The following is a 22,266-nucleotide window of genomic DNA, read 5'->3' as shown; positions in this document are numbered from 1 at the left end:
GTCCAATTTCGGTCTGATCCGGCCAATGCAATTTCAAAAATGGTTTCAGTTAGAACCGTGACACCTCTTGGGCTAGTGACACCGTCAAATGACAAAATATGCAAAAAACATTTTTGAGTGAAAAATTTAGCCGCTGCAGGAGGACGTTTGCTGGCCGATGCGACTGCGAACCTCCCCTCACCCGAGAGAAGGGACGGAAGACGAATAACGATCGCCATTTGTTCCGGGCTCGCGGAATTAACTACTTTAATTAGTTCGAGACACGTTAAATTTAGGTACGTTCGGCCTGTCGTTTGGTTACAATTGCCGATTTCTACGGGGTCCCGGAATTGTCCCAATAACATTCCCGCCCCGGCAGCGAACCTTAAGGAATTTATGCGACGCCGCCGGTTCCCTCCGCCGAAAGGGTATGTTTTTACGAGTGTTTGACGGCGATGGGGTTTTATTTTTGCCCTATGCTCGAGACAAATGGCCCGACACCTTTTAGACTTTATGTACCGAAAAATTAGTTTAATTTTCCGTCGTAAATAATGGCGTAAATATTTCTGATACGTCTGAATAACGAAACTGATCGCTCAAAAGCTCGAGAGTGGAACAATATTATAAACATACATAAATACTGCATATTTAATATATATACTACATATTTAATAGAAATTGATGTCTCTGATTCCGCGGCCATGAAGGCTGTCTGACTAAACTTTATAGGATCGGATCCCTTTGCTGCATTGCGATGTCGACAATAAAAGGAAACTGGGAAGAACATTCGGGACAATTTACTGAATAGCGAGCTACCAGAATATATGGCCACAGGTATCATCTCCATCCCCTATTGAAGTCAGGGAGACTATTTAAGTGCTTTGGAGCAAACAACCTTACGACGCTTACAGGTAAAGTCTGTTCATAGATATAAGAAAGTGACTAACTGATACGAATTAAGGAAAGTCCCGGGCAAGCTGTAAGAATGAAATATGGCCGAATGGCCGATCAGGTCCGTACTTTGCTTAGAATTTAATTATTTTGGGTTTTGTAAGGAAAGATACTAAACAATATTTATTTATTTATGTTGAAATCTAAAATAAAATTACAATTTTTTTTAGTACCTACTTAAATTACTTAAAATTATTCACATAATATATCAATATCAAAATGGCAGATGGCAGTTGATGCCAAACATGTTCAACGGGATTAAATATACAGTGGTAAGGTGGAAGAAAGCCTTAAAACTGTATGCTGAACCTTTTGTAGGTTCAAGCTTTGTAGAACCTCAATTAATTGCTTTTTGGTATAATTTTCGTGAAAATAAATGTCGTTATTATACATGAATTGTTGCTTTTGTATCACATGAGGAAGAGGTTTTAGTCAACTATCCTTTTGTGATAATTTGCATTGTCCATTACAATGACGCTATTAGGGGGAATGTTTGGAACTAGTCTGTTTTTAAACCAACTTTCAAATAAATCAGCGGTGGTGTCTTCATGGTAATCCAGAGAAGAATCTTTAATAGTTTTCGCAGACAGAGAAAGTCCATTTGGAATCGAACCATCTTTAGAGCCAGCATGCAAAATAGTTATTCTGTTACATCTTTTTGATGGCGCGTTTGTTTTACACTTATCAGTTGAGTCAACCCAACCCTTTTCCGGGGTATCATAAGTGTCGAACCATGTTTCATCCAAGTAAATAATTGGCCTTTGTTGTTCTCTGCAAATGCTAATTTTTTCTAGATATTCCAGTCGCCATTTCCGAATTCTAAAAGATTGCATTAAAACTTGCCTTTTGTCAATTTTTTTAAATCTAAAATCCATGTGTTGAATACACTTCCGTAAGGTAGTTCTGCCACATTTAACACCGGTTTCATCTTTTTCAAGCCTCCTAATTTAGATATCTAATGTAGGCACGCTTTGTTCCTCGTATAACTGGTAAATTTTACGTCGTATTATATCTTGATCGCTTTTTTTTTTCCTTGCTGAAATGGGATTATTCACAATTTTCTATACAGTTGATGCTAGAATTTCAATGAGAGTCAAATAAACATTGTTTATAACTTTCTTAGTCTCAATAAAATAGTGTTTTCTACATTTGAGATACACTAGGCTCGCACATATTTTGCATAATTCGCACACGATTCAACACACGCTATACTACACACGAAATAAGAATGATTACTAATAAACTTAAACCAAGTAGTATACCAAACCAATGAATATTAAACACAGGTAGGTATAAAATTATTTTCTATTACGGACCACAATTTTACCTGAATTTAAAATCCGAATACTTTATGTAATAATCTTGTTGCATTGTATGTTAATGACCACCCTTGGATAATCCCATTCAAAAGCAATTGGTCACTTTCTTATATCTATGAACAGACCATACAAATGCCGCAGAATGAGCTGAAAGTGACTTTTCTTACTCCCCAGTTTTTTCATTAGAAGCCTGCTTACGCTTGATTACGATACCCGAGATAGTGTGTCATTTGCTATCGATTGATTGATATTATCAGCCGCTTTTTCTTTAGTATAATTTATTATTTTTATTAATAAAAACTAAATCATTTGCGAACTAGAATTTATAATAAACAAACATGAAAGAGGCAAGAAAAACGCGCATAAACTGGCTCTTAACTCATCGATGAGACTTTGCTTAAAGTTTGCTGAAGCGGAATGATAACGAATCCTTGATCCTTTGCCAAAGCATCATAGACCGCAATAACAGAAGAGTGGGGATACACGACAAACCGGTAATATTCTTAAGGTGATTCACTTCATCACAATTCCTCGAATGCGCCTTTAAACCCTCATACGAGCATTTTATTTTTTAATAAAACGGGTCCAATTTCGCCTTTCATTCCACGTTAACGTCATTTTGACGCCGCAGATATACGTTTTAACGTACGTATCGGGATTCTTGCGCGTTGTAAACGTACTTTTTAATCTTTCTTCTCCTCCGGAAGAGCGTAAAATTAAACGCGCGTAATGCTAGACCCTTAGTTATTGCCCGCTCATTGTTCTGCCCTCGCTTAAATATTACAACAATAGGGTGCCAGGACCGTTATTGTTATTACCTTATAAAGCTCTTCATTTTATTTCATTTTTCAATTTCGCCCGGCGGCCCGCAAAGACGGCAATATTCGTTTTACAGTGCCGAATTTCCGGACGAAATTAAACCGCCTAGTGTTACGAAAGACGGCAAATTAAGCCCTTCGGTTCCTACTTTATGCCGCGGGATTTTATTAGAATTAACCCAATTTTCTTACATTCGTAAAAGCAAATTACGCGAAGTATAGCGTTGATAGTGCGTCAGTTAAACCGCTGGAAAATTATTTTTACGAAGCGCGGCATATTATCTGCAAATAAATCGGTTAAATACGGAGTTCCGCAAGACCCTATTTTGGGACATGGATAACAAATAATTTTATTATATTATTAATATTATTGATATATTAATAATAATAATAATATATGTATATTTTTGCACTTCAGAAGCACAGAGCAAAAAAAAGGAACTGGGAAACAATTTTAAAAAAGATCAAAGCCCAGTCCGTAATTTCATAGCTACTCATATCTTAACATATGCATTAACATGAAACATAAAAAATAAAAAACAAAACTGTATATTATCTTATTAATAGGAATCTACTTCAGCTAATTATCTTTGACTATTATAAAGAAAAGTTTTATAATTTTTTTTTAAAGATGTGGGTATCAGTTTCTTTACGTTATTCTTTCAAACAACGCTTTACGATACGGGGCAGGAGAAATAAGCTCCTATACAGGGCAGGCGTTTAAAATTATAAAGGGTGATTCAATAAGGGTTTCCACATTAAAATAATAAAAAAAACTCGGAAGAATATAAAAATATACAAACATTTTAATTTGCCATTTTAGATTAGTGTATTACAATTATGTATGAAAGATGATGTCATTCAAATGACCCCCGCGACTCATGTGGTATGACGTAATTCGTTTATTGAAATTTCCTATCACTTTTTCACACAATTCAGGTTCTATGTCGGCTATTTCTCGTCTAATCTTCTGTTTCAGCTCTGGAATAGTGTTTGGTTTATGTCTATACACTCTGCTTTTTAGATGCCCCAAAAAAAACTCTAGTGGAGTAAGATCACATGATCGCAGCTGCCAATAGGTATCGCCGTTACTTGAGATAATCCGACCAGGAAACTTGCCCCGCAGCAATTGCATCCTTTCTCTGCATGTGTGACAAGTGGCTCCATCCTGTTGGAACCACAAATCTTCAATGTGCATACCTTCCAACTGCTCCCAGAAAAAATCAGATATCATGTTTCGATAGCGAACACCATTAACCGTAACAGCGTTATCCGCATTATCCTCGAAAAAAAATGGGTCAATTATTCCTCCGCACCAAAATGTGCACCAAACAGTCAGTTTTTGAGGGTGCATTGCTTTTTGAACACTCTCTCTTGGATTTTCTAATACCCAAATACGAGCATTGTGTTTGTTTACAAAACCACCAAGGTGAAAATGTGCCTCATCGTTAAAGATGATTTTTGTAGAAAAATGCACCCCTTGTTCTCGTATCCATTCTGCAAACACGCGGCGCTGTTGATAATCTCGAGGTTTCAACTCCTGAATTATTTGGACTTTATATAGGTGTAGATGCAAGTCTTTTGTTAAAATTCGCTGTGTGGTTGAATACGTAACTTGCTTGCTGCAACCGATGACGAATCGATGTGTTTGGATCTTCGGCTACACTTTCGCGAATAATGGCAATATTTTGATCTGACCGACCTGCACGAGCACGTCGAGTGACTTTGAGGTTAGTTACAGATCCAATTTGCTCAAATTTTTGAACCACATTCCAAATTGTCCCCTGCCCGCCTGAAAATTCACTTTTTTCTTGAATACACTTTTTTCTTGATCGAACATTTTCATGATAGGCTTGCACAATTTTTACACGTTGTTCAGTCGTATATTGCTAAATGACTAATTTTGTTTATGTTTTGAGGTTAGAAATCTCATATGATAATAAACAAATACAGTCGCGTTTCAAAAATATTTCAGATTGTAATGTGGAAACTCTTATTGAATCACCCATTATTATGGTAAAGAACGACTACATGAAACTGTCGACGTTTTCCATTGATAGCTAATTTGCCTCGCGGAGTTTATACGATATGCGATCACGTCGCCTAACGCCGTAAATCAATCGTAAACACGACTTTTGTACTCTCTGTATTCTGGTTACACCTCCTTCATCCAAATAAGGACCATAAAGCGCATCTGTATAATTCAAATGATAAAGTACCAGCATATCAATTAATTTAATTAGTTTTTAAAATGTGACGACTGGGATGAATGTTTTTTGAACTCATATAGGCTTTTTGAATGAACTTATTTACGTGGGGCTTAAAACGCAAATCACTATCAAAGTTCCCAAATCCCAAATTCGAAATTAAAGGTTTAATTACCTCTCTAGATTGACCAAATAACATAAGGTAAGATTTGGTAGCATTTATTTCGAATTGATGCGAGTCTAAAAACTCTTCAACGCTCTTGGAAATTTTCCCGAATATATGAAAAATATATTAGGAGAGGCCTTAATATTGAGCCTTAGGGTACTCCACACGGAATAGTAACATTACTTGACTCTCCTTTAGATGTTGCAACAATAACTACGCATAAAAGAGACTGCAGCACTTGAGTGATTTTGTCGACAGCCTTTGAGTAATACAACAAAATAAACGCAATCGTCTTGCTCATATCACTCTCTCGAAGTATGTCATCTGTTATATTTAATAGTGCTGACTTGCAGCTGCACCCTTTTTGAAATTCTGACTGCAAAGAGGTTAATTAAACTGGTTAATATATAAATGATCTTTAATTTGTTGGTTTGTTATTTTTTCAAGCACTTTGGAAAATACCGGTAAGGTGCTTAATTCATCCATTGTTGTAATAGTAATACTCTTTGACTTAGGTAATGGAAGGACCTTAGAAATTTTCTTAGGAAATACGGGTTCGATAACGCAGCTATTGATTATATTCGTGATAAAGGGAAATATTCTATCAAGGCAGGAAAGTATCATTTCCAAGTTCAATTTATCCACACAATCGTAAGGGAATTAATTTCTAGAATATGTCTCTTAACGTCGTTTTCTGTTACTGTGGAAAAACCAAGCAATCGAATAAACTCTTTTTTTGTATTTTGATTGTAAAAATTTAGTAAATTCTTATTAGGTGGACATCCAGTACCGCAGTTCTTAATGAAGTTTTTATTAATTTCGCCAGGATTATTTAAAAGCTCAGAATATCAATTTGTTATGTTTGTTTACAATGGTCAAAAGTCTCTCAGTTTGCTCCATAATTGTTTTGAGTCCGATTTATTTGCATTAATGAAGTGTTTTCTTATCATTACGGATAGCTGTATTAGTTTGCATTGAAATCTGTTTGTAATAGTCCCATTGTGTCTTATTTTTAGTTTTCGTGATTTTTTTATATGCTTTGTTTTTTAATCAACAACTTAATGGTATCTGTCAACCACGGTTGCTCTTTGTTGCCGACTGTAACTTCTCTTTCCCATGCTAATATATCAAAAATATTTAATAGGATTGTATCCAAAAAATATATTTTGTTATCAATATTCTTCAAATATACAGTATGCTCAAATGGGGCTTTAACCAGAAACTGATGTAATAACTCCCTTTCTATCTTCTTCAGATTACGTACTCTAACTTTTTTTTTTTTTGGCTCAGAGACAGGTTTATTAAATATACCAAAGCATGATCCGAGATATCTAGTCCAAAATCAAATGTACCGCGCACAAAATTGTGTCAATAAGAGTAGAGGTTTTGTCATTAATACGTGTTGCGGTAGAAATTACTTGTTTTAAATAATACGTGTCTATGCAATCACAGTAATTATTGTAGTAATAAGTAGGGACCATTAAGTTGATATTCAAGTCACCTCCACACACAATCTTAACAAAGTTTTAAGAAATTTTTGGAACGTCCGGGTGGCCTATAAACTGATCCAACAATGTATCATTATTAATATCCAACTGAATCCATATCACTTCAAAAATATAATTAATCTCTGTATGAGTATTCCTGATATACACATCTACTCTCCCTCTACCTTTATCATCTCTCTCTTCATGCAATAGACTATACCCATTAATTTCCAAGTTTTCAGAAGAAACATTTCTGCCCAATTTTGTTTCTGATAATCCTACAATATCATATCTACAGTTCTGAATTTGCTCTTTAATACTTACAAAAGTGAGTCTTTAATGGTCTTATATTAAAAAAGCAACTAAAAATAAAACAAATCTCTCATCCTCGAAGAGACCTGCGTTTGAGTTGACGTTTTGCAAGTAATAATTTTTAAGACCTGCTACTGACTTGGTTTCAATTCAAAAATATTTTATTCGTCAAAATTCAAAAGTTCCTGGATGATTATCTAGTAGATATACTGACTGTATTGTCAAAGAGACATTTTAGAGAGAAATGGCAAAACGTAAATCAGAATGACATGAAACCTTAAATGGGTGGTTGAGTAAAAAAACGAAGCGACAAGACACAAATTCCATTCACAATTTGTAATTATTTACAATAGTTTCAATTTTCTAGACCTATCAAGGAATTGTTTGTCTGGTGGAATACTCAACCGGAACAGAAAATAATAAAAAATATCTCTCCCCTGTCTTAAATTAAGCATGATAAATGCCGTAGGAATGACAACGATCGAACCCTTAAACAATCCGGGCGTCAAACTCATATAAAATGTATGGGCTGAGGAATCAATCTCTGGCATCGCCGGCAAACAATTCCCATTCGGGGGGTGTTTTTCTATTTTCCAATGATAAGTTTTAGCGTACTTCCTGGTCCCGGGGGAAGTGCGCCAGCCCGAGCCCTCGGCTCCGCCACCGTTACCGGTTAAAATAGTTTCCGTGTATGCGTTTTTGACACCGCCGACTTTGAATAGTTCCGCTTCCTTGTGTGGGTCGGTTGGTTTCGTGTCGAATATTATCCGAAAGCCGTCTCCTTAAGTCGCTATTTAGATTCGTGCAGATGCGAATGGGTGGGTGGTCTTCGTGATTTTAATGAGTATTTTCTTGTTTTTAACATATTTTGGTTTCCTGATTACTAGTGTTGGAACTGGTCAATTTACCACTTCTTTATGGAGTAGTCAAAAGATATTGTAAATAATATCTTGCAATTGTATAGTGTTGTCTATCATTATTTAATAGTAATATGTATTTTATAGAAATTATTATGCATTTGTGATTTCCAATCTACGTATCTACGTAATATCCGAATACGATAATTATATTGATATAATATCGACACCATTTGGTTCTCAAAACGACGCTACGCATAATATAAATAAATATAAATTTCATGGTATTTTCAAAATTATTTCGGTCAATCGACTGGCCAGTTCACACAAAAATAATTGACTGGTCAATTCCCTACTGATTTCAGAAAAAGACCTTGGAATTTATTACAGATCTTCTGTTTTGGACTCCTTAGTATCTGATTAGTTTTGTTTTAATTGGGGTGGTTCTATTTCAACCATTAAATTAGTTTCTATAGACCACCATTACAGAATGTTTGAGGCCCCGATAAAACATGTAATTCGTGCGAAGCCACGGTATGCCATCACTCAGTCACATTGTCAACAAAACGTTCGATTGTCTATTTAAAGTAGTTTTCTATTCAAGGTAACCTGAGTTAATATTTTGTTTTCTGTAGAACATCTGTTTTTCAGGTATCCTCAAAAAACAAAACGTGTGAACAGAAGTCAAAATCTTAAGATTAAAATTTGGTGTGTGACTTCATTTTTTTAGAAATGTTGCACTATTTTGGTGAAACCGTATGCCAGTTCTATTTTCAAATCAATAAATAATGTAATGTAAAACCACACAATTTTTATTGAAATCTGTATAATAATATATATTTTTTTTATATTAAGATAGATATGGCAAAGGGTTTGGAAAATTACATTGCAAGAAGAAAGTGTTTTTATTTAATTTTTAAAATTCCACAATTTTGACATTTCGAGTGATAAAAATAATTGCCGGAAACCAACGCATTGCAATGAAAATTTCACTACAGCAGAGAAAACATTTGCTCTATTAATGTTAATTTATTAATAACAATTTATTAAATAAAGAATAATAATATAATATACTTTGTGGCGTTTTTCTACCTGTAAATGGAATAATTATTACTAATTCTATTTTATCGAGCTGGGTTCGGCGGTGTTGGCTAATTAAAAAAAAATGGCCGATCCGGAATGTTCCAAAGGGTGAATCGGTAGCGAAAACCCGATATCCCCATCGTCGAGCGACTAAATCGCCTTAGAGAATAAACATAATATAGAAGGGAATTAGATTTCCTTAAAAAGTCCCCTTCCGGAGCGGCAGAGTCTCTCTCGGAAAAGGGTGGAAATTTGCAAGGCACGTCTCTGGCTCGGTGATTAGAGGAACCGGGGGAATTCAAACGCCAAACTGATTTCGGATTCGGGCGTTGTGCGAGTTCAAAACTGATTTCCGAAGCAAACTGGCTGTTTTATAGTTAAAAAGGAAAACTAAAACGGCAAACAGTGCTTTTTTCCGATTTATACACGGGTCGAGTGTGTATTTTGGGCGAACGTGTGTGGGCGAACCGAGAATACGGCCTTATCTTAATTCGGCGCTCGCAATTCGGTTTATTTTTAAGAAAAGGTAATTTTAAAAGCGATCTTCCCCGTGGAGGGCAGCCGACTTGCACGTAACGGAGCTTTAAGTTTTTTTTTTTGTTATCGGAAATTTGGGACTTGAAATGCGCTTAGCTACTGTGATCAGAGCGCCCTCTTTTTCCCTGTCGGAGGCATACCCATAATATAGAGAGGCGAAAGAAATGTTACCTCAAATTTTTACATCAATATATGATGATCCAAGCAAAATTAACCCAGTATAAATGCGAAGTACATATCTAAATATCTTATATCATTATATCATTTTTACGGCAGCCCTGCAAATTTTGCAATTAAGATGAAATAAGATTTTAATTTTTCTAATTTTTTCCCCTACGCCTAAACCGAATATTATTACAAAAAAATCTTACGGAAAACTAAGTCTGTCTGTGGCTCAGAAATTTGGTGTAGTATTTTTTCCTCCTCATTAGAGACACACTGTATATTAACCACCAAGGAAATGTTCTGTTGCCTAAAGTTAAAATCACGGAATTGTTGTTCTTTTCTACTTCAGAATGTTATTGTAACACTATTAAATTTTTCGTTCTACGATTATCTGTACTTATCCGTCAGTTACTTAATTAAGTAAATATTACTAACATAGTTAAATTAACTTTTGAAGTACACTTGCATACATGAAAACATACTTTAAGAATGTTTTCTTTCTAAACATTTGATTTAATTTCGTCCGAAAATTTCTTTTGTGATGAGGAATTCATGGTGTTTAAGTCTCGATTTTCGAGTGGCCAAAGTAATTTTATTTACGCCGTAGACCCAGATATTCCCACCAGGTCTAAAATGTGCAACTTAATTAGGTATTAATACTAATTATAAACATTGATGTTATAAGCATATTACTGGTCAAACAAAAATCTAAAGCTTAGCCATATCATATTTGTGAATTTGAAAACCGCTGTAAAATTTGTATACACAATTATTTTCAAAAATTAAAGTCAATACATAAAATTTTTAAAGAAGTTTGGTTTGTTTGGGTTAGTGACTGCATTAAAAATAAGAAAAAATTCCGAGTTACAGAAGAAAACAGACATTATCTGTTAAAAATAGCAATTGGTAAATTAACCACCCGTCAAATGCAAACGGTTGTAGAGGATACATTTGCATTGATCGTCGTAAATATAGTCCGGACCGAATAAACTTTCAGTTATAACTGGCAAGCTTGTCTTTTTAGAGGTTTTCTTTGTACAATAATCAAATTTTGCACATGGCAATGTCTGATTACAACACGATTCAAAAAATAATTGCAGAAATGTCTGAAAGTCGCAAAAAAGAAATCCAAAAACTAAAATCGATCTTCACCGCTCAAAAAGTGAATCGGACATAATGCAATGTCGCATGTTGAAAGACAGACGACACATTGGGCGAAAAAAAGGAAGAGGATATTGAAGTGATGATAGGTTAGACAAAGAGACGAATATAATTCCGCTCGTAGTTAGATGCAGAAAATAAAAGAAGTTTTTTCTATTTAGTTAACTTTTAGTTTTGCAATATTTACCACGAGAAACGCCAGTGCAGTAAAAATGTAATTGGTGCAATTTTCAGTGAACGGCTAAAATATAGTACAAATTCATTTAAAAATCAGGTATTGAGAAAAATATTAAAGAAAATATACAGGGTTGGAAAAAAGTAGTAGTCGATACCAAGTTCTTGTTTTTAAATGGAAAACCATTTTTTAAATCCTTTTTCGGATTCTGGATCAAATTTCACGTATAATTCATGTACCATACCCTCTTCCTATCTCTTACTTTTTATTAGAAAAAAACTAAAAAGACAAATTTAATTTTGAAATTAACAGGCAAGTAGCTAGTATCAGTAAAGTTCTTAAATTGTCACAATTTCATTTCTGTCAGCAAAGAAATTGAATATGGCGTAAATGAAACCCAGAGAATTGAAATTTTAATTTTTAGTGGATATGGACACACAGCGAGAACTCAAGAATCAGTTTGTAATTTGTTTGACGCAAAATATCTGAAGTAGCTTCAAATAATGATGTTAGCCAACGAACAGCTTTGCGTGTATTAAAAGAAGAAAAGATTACTAAGTACAGTTGCTGAGCGAAGATGATGCCGACCGTAGACTACAGTTTTGTGGAGCTGTGAGTGAAATCTGCAAATTAAATTCATTTTTTCATCTTCAAAAGCTGTTTAGCGATGAAGCCAAGTTTTGTTTAAATTTTAGGTATACAAATACAAAAAATAAATGTTTGGGCAGGGATTTTGAAGAACAAAATTATGTATTTAAAGTTTCTTCAATTAATTCCTACTCTGGCAGTTTCTTTCCCAAATGCCAGATAGACAGATTTATATACGTTATTTTCCAGACAGTGGATCTATGGAAGAGGATCAATACAATGGGCTTCAAGATCTCCAGATATTACTCCATTGGATTTTTTCCTCTGTGGATATTTGTGACATTTTTACACCTAATAAAATAATTTCTTTGTCATGGTTTTTATTCTTTTACTTATAAATATTTGCGAGAATTTTTCTTAAAATCCAATACGTGATTATTAAATGAATTAGTTCCATATTTTAGCAGTTCACGGTATGTATAAAACTAGAATCTGAGTTAATGTTTTCTCGAAGTCATCATATTACTGCGTCTTTTGATATGCAAACAATGAATTCCACTTGCTGGAAGCGCGAACTCCTAACGAAAAATATATTTTGTAACAATGCGCGGTTCAAAAACTCCTCAACTTACACACAATACGCAAGCCGGATCCGCGGGCAAACAAAAGACCACGAGAATAAATAAAATAACTAAGGGCTCCGTTCCCCGAAGTGTGTCATAATAAAAGGAACGAACTTTCCATAAACTCGATAAAACAAAAGCGTAATAAAATGACCCGCTATATGTACGCGGCGAGGGATCTCGGGCAAAAGAAAAAACTGCTCCTCGAGGCCCATTGTGTAAACGAGCTTGTTTCTTGTAAGGTTAATACCCGCTTTTGCTTAACACTAACTACAAAAGTTTCCGTGTAATTTCTAAAACTTCGTATACCAATTTGCGTGTCGGACTCATTACGAGACGATGTTTTCCACTTTTAGGGAGTCGGCCCGCTCGCTCGTCGACCAACTTTATGAGAGTTATTAAATAATGCAAAAAGAGGAAAGAGTGATGTATATATACATCGGTGGTAACGGGGAAAAATTCCCTACTCCCACCTCGCGGCTTTTTCCCGGAGGAAAATCAAACCGAAAAACAAATTACCGACAGAGACGTTTTTCCTTGTGTTTTTTTTTTGAACTTTTCACGCCCCCTTGCGCAAAAACGCCATCTTGCATTCGATAATCTTGCAATCTAGTTGACGTGTTTTTTAGCTAACCGGCCAACCGAAAAATACGGGTACATTTTCAGGAAAAATCATTCACATCACATAAAAAAAATGACCATCGCATCGACGAAGAAATAGAGCGAGACCGCTTCTAATATAGGACATTGAAAATATACTAACAGAAAGAGGTGGTCTCAAAATATAAATGCAAATCAGGCTTTAGGAAAAGATTAACAAACATTAAAAGTTCAAAACGTTTTACAATATTCATCTTGATTGATATTTATCGGTAATGCAATTCCTTATTTTTTTCATATTTTACTGCTAGAATCGTGTAATCTAATATTACCGGTTGTTTAATATTATAACTACAACTGAGGAGCGTTCCTATGAAGCCGGATATTAATTTCGAGAAAAACTAACTGAAAAAATCATGTCTGATTTTGACTGAAACACACAAATCTACTGTTTTATAACTAATTTTTGAGCGGTTATTAATACAACAAATTGATAAAAATTTGGAAGCATATTGTACACTATTTTGTAAATCTTTTCGGTTCACATTTATATAAAAAGTAGAAAAGTCTGGACTTGAATGAACACTCTTCAACGCACAGAACATAAAAGAATGTAAAATTGTTGTAATTAAGGATTTTCAAGCCTGTGTTATAGCAGTAAAGCCTCGCAATTCAAAACCCATCCCTACCACTTCTTTGTTTACTATTTTTTATAGAACTTATGAGAGGCCATGCAAGGGGGTGTCGAATTCCAAAACAACACCACGATGAATTAAAAACATTTTATAATAAATTTCCCTAATTCTGCAGCTGCTAATTTAATTCCTTTTGAAAAATATTTCCTCGCCGAATCAGCGCTCCTATAATCGATACTTGGTAAACTGGAAATGTATATTTGTGTCCTCATTTTGTCTCTTTTAATTTGAAGTACGAGAGCACAAAAAAAAACTCAGATTTAGCCGACACGAATACAAATTCATTAAGCCGCCTTATTTCGCGAACTTCGGGCGCCGAAATTTTTTTCCCTTTCCGCCAAGAGACGAAGCAGTTTCGGCGGTGTTCCGAAATTAGTTTAGAAATTGAGTTCGGAAACTCCATTAAAACAGCGGCACGCTTTTCTCTAATTTATTGAATTATTTTATCATTTGCTTATCTCATTCAGAACGTACGTATAGATCTACGACAATATTGTCTAAGTTTTATAGTATCCAAGACGTTTATCGTTCTTGGTGTTTGTTACGGCCGAAAATTTTGGAAATTTTGAATTTTCTTTACTTTTTTCGACAGCGAAAAAACAGTATTTCAAGGCGAGAATAAACAGCCCATTCACAACTGATCCTGTTGAGACAGGCATTTCTTATTTCAGGCAATACTCTTTGGCATTATCGTTGATTTAAGTGGTGTTTTTTTTTTTGTTCCAGAGAGATGCCTTAAACCTAGAACCAACGAACGTAGCAAATTGTGTATCGAAAGGAAAGTCCGAGGTAAGTCATAACTGAATTTGAATTTCCATCTTTTGAAATAAGACGCATTTTTTCCATCAAAACTCTATCAAGAACTAAATGTCTCTGCCGTCGTAAATTTATTAATTTATTCGGCGACGACGTCGAAGAAGTATGTCAATTTACTCGACAGCGGGCGGCCTTGTGTAAATACCGGCGATGCCTATTGAATACTGCAAGCGACTGTCACGCGCCCTAGACAGTGATAAATATACCTTGCCCGTTAACAAAATTCTCGCGTCTTTATTAAAAGGCCCCGAAATAAGCTGATTGAAACTCATCTTACTGTCAATGGGTCCAGGAAATTTAAGGGAGAACGCGTAAACACCTCCCTGCGAAATGAGCCTGTGGGATTGGAAATAGGCCGTAATGCCTTCTAATAAGTACGTCACCTTATGACGGAGCTACCGAACAAGAACTTGATTGGTTCGGAACTTTAATTTGATTCTTAATCGCGTTCCACAAGAGGATGCCCATCAGCGATAAAAATCTCCAAGTACAGAAACGCCAACAAGTGTTTTTTAGTTTCAGAAAACAGTGAATCTATGATTATTATATTACATTTAACAAACAAATCGTCTGGACATGATGGGTTGCTAGGAGCGGCGCCCCAGCCATGCCTTTCTATTTCCTTTCTCTTCCAAGGTACTTCTAAACACCGAATTCTTTTTTACTAGAACGCGCTATGAGGAGTAGCCCTTTTTATCTTTAATATTCGTTTTTGCACTGTTAATGAATTAATGGGAAAAATATAGTTGTATTAATTATTAAAGCCATTTCATAGTTTCAAGATGAATGTCCAAATACAAGATGTGCCATTAAATGTTTCATAAAAAAGCAGCCCAATAATGTCAATCCTGGTCGAGGGGATCGGCGATTTTGGGATGCGCCGAGCATAGTAGGTCTTCGCGTTGACAGTTTTAACGTCTCTCCACTCTGACGAGGGACCAGCAGTGAGGGGCGACTGAATTGGCATCCCTTATCAGGTATCTTTCCTATATATATTCACTTTAGACGGGGCATATCTTTCGTCTCGTCACGGAAACTAGTTTTACGGTAGAAAATGAAACAGTCTTTTGCTACACTTACACCCAATCAGATAAGCGCGTTTCTTTTGTTACCGTGTCGAGTTTTTTTTTTTCTTAGATGTACTTTTCCGCGAGGCGGAGAACTTTTTCAAAAGATCGTATCGCGTATTTGTAAAGATTTCACCAAAAACGAAATTGCCATGGTATTTACTAATACGAAAATTTGTTGATGATTTTTATTAAATTCTTGAATTAAATTACGTATTCTCTCTTTACTAGTTCCTTAATTAACTACTTAACACAGACTGTTTATATCGGAAAAGCACACAAAAAAAGTTCAAAATATCTATATCAGCTTTAGAATTTTATTTCATCTATATTAAACCGGATCTAAGTCCCATATATTCGCGTTTAAAAATAACCGGTAATATAAAGCAACAACACTCTTTAGGAAAGAGGAACCCCTTGCTCACATGATAATAATAGCTTGTCATTTGCACATTCGATACAGTGACTCACAGCTTAAATGATGCAGTCGCCATAACAAAAAACTAACTAGTCTGAATATTTCTTTATTTATTTGAAAAAAAAGCAACTTAGTGAAATTAAATTAGCAAAGATCCTTCTAAAAAAATGTGAATTACTTTTTGTCTTAAATATGTCTTACTTAGTTAACAATAAAGAATTTATTAAATTATGCATACAATATTAACGTCACAGCTTAAATGCTGCAAAACAAAATATAACCAAATCAATAGAGAAAAACAACTGCATAATTTCGAATAGTACTGGTAATATTTAGTCGGGCCTCTTTCATTATTGATAACAGCTTGTAGTCTTTTAGGTATTGATTCAACTAATAACATTTGGGCAGTTACAATGCAACCAACTGCCCATATTTAATTTTTGGACACTAGCAACCAGATTCTGTCTTAATATATCCAAATAAACATATTGGTTCATATTTCTTTCAATGAAATGCATATTACCTACTCTTGCAGATGACCCATAACATCACTCCATCGCCACTGTGCTTTGCCGTAGCTTTTACATTTTTCAATTTTAATTCTTCCTTAGGCTTTCTCCATACTGATATTTTTCCGTCAGATCCAAATAGGTTTATTTTGGTCTCATCGGCAAATATTACTGAATTGCAGGAGTTGAAATCTCTATCGAATGCCAATTTATTCGGGGGTACACCTTTTTTTGGATAATTCGTTACCTCTCTTACAATCCATCTTTCTCCGTTCATTGAAGATCATATTTCGAGCTAACCTCGACTTATTCTCAACCCTATTTCGTTACAGTAACGCTGAACAGTTGACGGACATTTATTGACCATTTTGGCTATGCCTCTTTGGTTGTATCCATTTCTGTGATGAGTAATAATTAAATTTCTTTTAGAAATTGTATTCCGACGACCCATTTAAAAAAAAAAATCGTTTTACTGGAAGTAAACGCATTTTAAAATGTTAAAACTAGACAAAAAACAATTGCAGTAATAAACAGAAGCCTTGCTAAATTTCAAACTGATAAGTTTAGACCCAGGTTATTATTTTTGCATCATTCAAGCTGTGACGTTAATGTTGCATATTATTTAATTAATTCATTATTGTGAACTAAATAAGGCACACACACAGCTGTTATTTCTAAAAGGAGGTTGAAACAAAATTTGTTTTGGATTTAAATTGTTTTTCATGTTTTTTTCATGAAGTTAGTTATAATTTTTAGTTTTAAAAAATGGGTTTCGTAATACTTAATGTTTCTATTTAAATCATCTTGCAAAGACAAAGATTCTGTTTCTTTCAGTGTGTAATAAAAAGACACTTTCAAAGATTAAAAAACGTCATTTTTGGCAGATGCATTAAATTGTGACAATGACAGGCTATGTGTGCATGAGATTTCTCATTTCTCATGGTTTTATAGTTTCCGCAAAGAAAAAAATTTTATTTTTTTTTTGTCAAAAAGTGATCAGTATTCTTTCATCATTCCTGTTGTAATTTTGACGTTCTCCATAGACGCTGTAGGTATGGCTATCAGACTTAGGTCGGTTATTCGTAAATTGGAAGATTTTCATTGTAAGGGTATGAAATCTCGGAATTTCAAAAAATATATATACTTATAACCCTTATAACCCTTTTAAGTGGTTTACTGGGCCGTGTACTTCTCCCGTCGCTCGAGTAATAAAAATGCCGAATCACTTATATTTCTTACCCATTACCCATTACCATATTATTTCGCAGGAAAGTGTTTTTACCCTTAGCAAGCATCTGTTTGTTTAGCTTTCCGTACTTCTGAAGTTTGTAGGCGTTTATCTTTTGACCAACACCCCACTCCCCTATTTATTTAAATGAGCAGTGAAAGACAAGAAATTTGCAAATTTCCAATTCCAATTTAAATTCAGTTCATTGATATAAAATACTTGAATACATTGTGCGAGAACCTTTCCTGAAACATTACAAAATAGAGTTTTATGACCTTTACAAAAAACACATCCAATTATAAATTTTAGCTCTTGTTGAAAGACTCGGCTTACTGAAGTACTGAAAATGAACCACCATAAGCATCCAGATATATTTTTAACATTTTATAGTGGACGATTTTCGCGTTCCTAAGAAATTTTTCCAAAAATGTTTCTGATTCAATCGGAAATATCCGCAGACCCGGGCAGATTTGCATATTTATAGGGAAATAAAATAAGCTCAGACCAACATCCCCGTTTTTACTATTTAAAATTTGAAGTGCCGCAACGCAGAAAAATCCGTCCGAGACATTTCTGGGAGAGGAGACGAGCAAGCGGCAGCCGCCATAATTTAAAATGCAATTCCTTATACGGCACGTGATCCATAAAAATAGTAAATTTGTCGTCGTCGTCGTCGTCGGGCGGGAAATAATGCGGACAACATCGCCATGCAAAACAACAATCTTTTGTATATTGTATTATATATTCGCTCGGTGTATATCCTTGCCAATTTACATGAACCAGTTTGTTTTTGTGATTTCGCTATGCGCCTATTTTTGAACAAATGAAAAAATTATAAATTGGAACCTCCCTAACAATGCCGTTTGAGCCGTCGGCAGCAATGGTATTAACGAGACAAATAAACACTAGAACTTTTGTTTTGGAAAACAAGCTTTTTCATAATAAAATTTTAAAAGTCACAAACATAATCGCCGATAACGAGAAATAAACTTAAAACAATACAATACAATACAATAAATCCTAATCAACGCTGTACATATCCATCAAGTCCAGCAGCACAATTTAAAAGTTTTACTTGGAGGACATGTTAATATTGAATAATCTTAGCCAAACGCATTTTTTTAATATTGCGTTTATTAGGTTAATTATGTTCTTCTTTTGCAGCCTAATGCATGAGATTATCACAATCTTTATTATTTAAATCATATTCATGATGAATACTTAAACAATTTCTTCTAAAATGAGTTATTTTTTGTATATAAAATTTTAACGTGTGATTTTTGTTTGTGGTGTATTATATTGTAGATATACATTAACTTGGTTCAAATTCTTTGAATTTATTTTTTGGATCAATTGGATTTTTTTTGTAGGAGTAACAGAAAAAAATTGTTGATCAGAATAATCCTCCAAAAAATTACGTGGTGAAGATATAATAGGTACAAAAATAATTATATTAAATCTGCAGGTTTGTGATTAGTTTTGGTGAGTTTATATAAATATAAAATAATGTTCAACATTATATTAGCAAGGAAGCAGTATCTTTTTCAAGATAAATTAAGTGGTCTCTAAATTGCATATTCTTCTTATAATTGACGTTGTTTGAGATAATTCGTTAAAACAACCACAGGAGCTATAACAAAAACGTAATTAAGTCACATTTTATTATTCCTTAATATACCTAGACGAAACGAAATTTATACATCAGCATTGATTCTGTCGTAAGCATTGCACATGGCGGTTTAACCTCCGTTCGCTCCGGACATAATCCCTTGTAAGCGTCCCCAAAAATTTTGAAATCGGTTTCCATTGTGTGGATTTAGTGTTTTTAGGGTTCAGTGAATGTTTTAAAGTTATAATCGTAGTCGGTCCTGCCGTTTTTTTTTTGTATCGGTCAAAATCCTTTTTTGCTAGCTGAGCAAATATTAGTTATATTTTTTACTTTTACGTGTTGGCCAATGACGAAAAGCGAAAATCCTCGACGGAAGTCGGCAATGGGCGAACGATCATAGCAGTCGTGGCCCACAGAGATTGTGAAACGCATAATTGAATTGAATACATCAGCATTAAAAAAAAGCATTCCATTTTTTTTGAAAAGTACAGTTCATAATTCATAAAAGATTATAGATTATATAAAAACTGGAAATGTAAAAATAATAACATTTAAGGGGTGAATTATATTAAATACTTTTGTAATCATATTGTCTGACTTTTTGATGGCAGCGTACTTTGCAATACGTCATTAAAATAACGTATTTTAAAAATAAAAAATAAAATATGTAATACATATTACAATAATGGGTTTTAAAAGATCGCTGTAACCTTTTGTTATGGAAAATTTTATGTTTCTATGAAAACCTTTTCAAAGCAACTTTTTACGCTGAATTTAGTGGTTTTGATATATTTGTAAAACTAATAGTTAATTAGGTTTAATCAAAAAATGTATTTATTGCATGAAAATTATTGAAAAGTACATAAATAGCGTACATGATATTTTGCTCGAGTTTCGAACAAGTAGACTTTGGACGGCGTGGCTATAATACCGGAAACAACTGAGTGCTGGTAGTTTTGGTTAATTGTCAAATGAATGGTATTATATAGCTTTTCGAGAAGAATGCAAGAGATAGCAAGAAAACTCGAGCAAAATGTCATGTCTGTCATATTTTGCTAAATGTAATTTTAAGTTAAATATTATTAAATTCTGCTTAAAAAATAATCTGTAAATGAAACACAAAACTTTGCGTAACAAAAAAGTTACAGCAATTTTTTAAAAATGAATGAAAATCGAGTAACAGGCACCTAACAAGGGAAATTTTCCTTTAAAGATGTCCAATTTGGCCCACCCTTTCAATGTATTACATAAAAACAATAACTAGGTTCGTGTGGAAATCATCGCACTTCAGAATATACGTAGATCACAATCAAACTAACCAAATATGCATGCTGCCCACTACTAAACGCCAAGGTTTTGCGCTATCTTTCCGAAATTCTGTTGCTTGCAATCTCGCTGTACAAAAACGTTTCCCTTTAGGGACGATAATCCTTATTGTTTTGCATACCTATATCCTTAAACACACACACGTAGAACTGCAGATAATAGCCTCAACATAATGTTGCTGATAACAGGCGGTTAAAAACAAAACTCTACAACGCCGCTACAAACGAAAATATGCCGGCACGGGAAATGCATTTTAATTACATTTTCGAAAACGTGCCCCCGAACCGTTCTAAAACTAAACACTAGAACCTTAGTTCTGCAACGTATGCATACTCGAGTACGCAATCCATTAGAAGCATTTTAAGCGACGGTCTAAGTAAGTGAATAGCATATTTCTAGGTCGCCCTTTAGATAAAAACGCTGCTGTTCGTAATTTATACGGCTAAGTCTGGCACTGACAAACCTGTTCTCGTGAGAGAAAATTCCTTAAGCATTTGAAAAAATATCAAACAGTATACAAGGAATCAAAAACTCACTGGTTTGCAGAACCTCCGTGTATAGACCGTCGATTAAGTTGGTGTGATGTACACGCAGTTCTTAGCTGTTTTTTTAATCTTGCTTACACCACAGGTTCTACTGTTGGTATAGTAAAAGGGAACCTGAAGAAGTACAGTATATTTTCTCTTCGTCTTTTGGTCAGATTAAAAGAAATGATGCAGATCATGGATTCAATCTTTCGAGTAATTATACCATCACGAATGGTAGTTTAGCTACTTGATGTGGCCATCGATACCAGATTGAAAGCAATACTTAGTAAGAAACCGTTCATTCTGCAGCGACTATTTAATTATATTATATACTATTTTCTTCTCTTTTAAGTTACGGAACACTACTGTGGAATAATTCTTTGTCTTGTGTCATTTTTAAATTGCAGAAACAAGCATTAAGACACTGGTTCTAGAACTAGGTTCATTGTCAGCGATGGCTTATAAGATTACCCATTATGCCATTATGTGTTTGGTTGTCTCAACAGCTGCTTTATATTCATAATAATTACAACAGATATGGCAATAATTTAACAAAACCGTCTCTTAAACTGAGTTGAATTAAATGTTTTTATTGTTTTAAACCTATTTGTTTTATATTTAACGGCGTTCACATACTTAAGTATTCTAATTTCTTAAAAACTGTTTTCTAGATTTCAAACAACAAAAAGCAAACAACCTTCAAAAAGTATCTTTTGGTTGATTTTTTTTTATTTGTCAATTATCTTGTACAACTTGATACTGCCTAATTCGGCACATACACAAGAACCACTTTGAATAAATTAAACATTCAAACAATTCGTCCGGGTTCTTCGTGTATAATTAAACAACTTCTGATCGTTTAATATTGCTTCAGTTACACGTTTGACATGAGATCCTGGCCAGCTCTCTCCCAATATTCGAAAGCACGCGGTTATCTTTGCTGGTAGGTTAAAGTTGATTTCTTCAGTGTCCTATTGTAGAGGTTTGAAATGGTCGTTTGATTTGATATTAAGTTGGTCCAAGTCAATTCGGGTTTTTAAACG

At 34.3% G+C, this 22,266-nt stretch overlaps 1 protein-coding gene across 3 annotated transcripts in view; it reads left to right on the top strand.

Moving 5' to 3' along the window:
* The window catches only part of LOC132701093 (semaphorin-2A), an 836,804-nt gene that overhangs the window by 750,971 nt on the left and 63,567 nt on the right, over positions 1–22,266 (top strand). For all 3 annotated transcript variants that reach the window (XM_060668770.1, XM_060668769.1, XM_060668772.1), the window contains one exon: positions 14,450–14,512. In XM_060668770.1, coding sequence (XP_060524753.1) covers positions 14,450–14,512 — 63 coding nt within the window. The remainder of the gene's footprint in view (positions 1–14,449; positions 14,513–22,266) is intronic.

Source organism: Cylas formicarius, unplaced genomic scaffold, assembly GCF_029955315.1.
Source record: "Cylas formicarius isolate icCylForm1 unplaced genomic scaffold, icCylForm1.1 PGA_scaffold_4__25_contigs__length_36172078, whole genome shotgun sequence".
NCBI lineage: Eukaryota > Metazoa > Arthropoda > Insecta > Coleoptera > Brentidae > Cylas > Cylas formicarius.
Note: the sequence above shows the minus strand (reverse complement) of the source record. Positions and strands in the feature narration are given on the sequence as shown.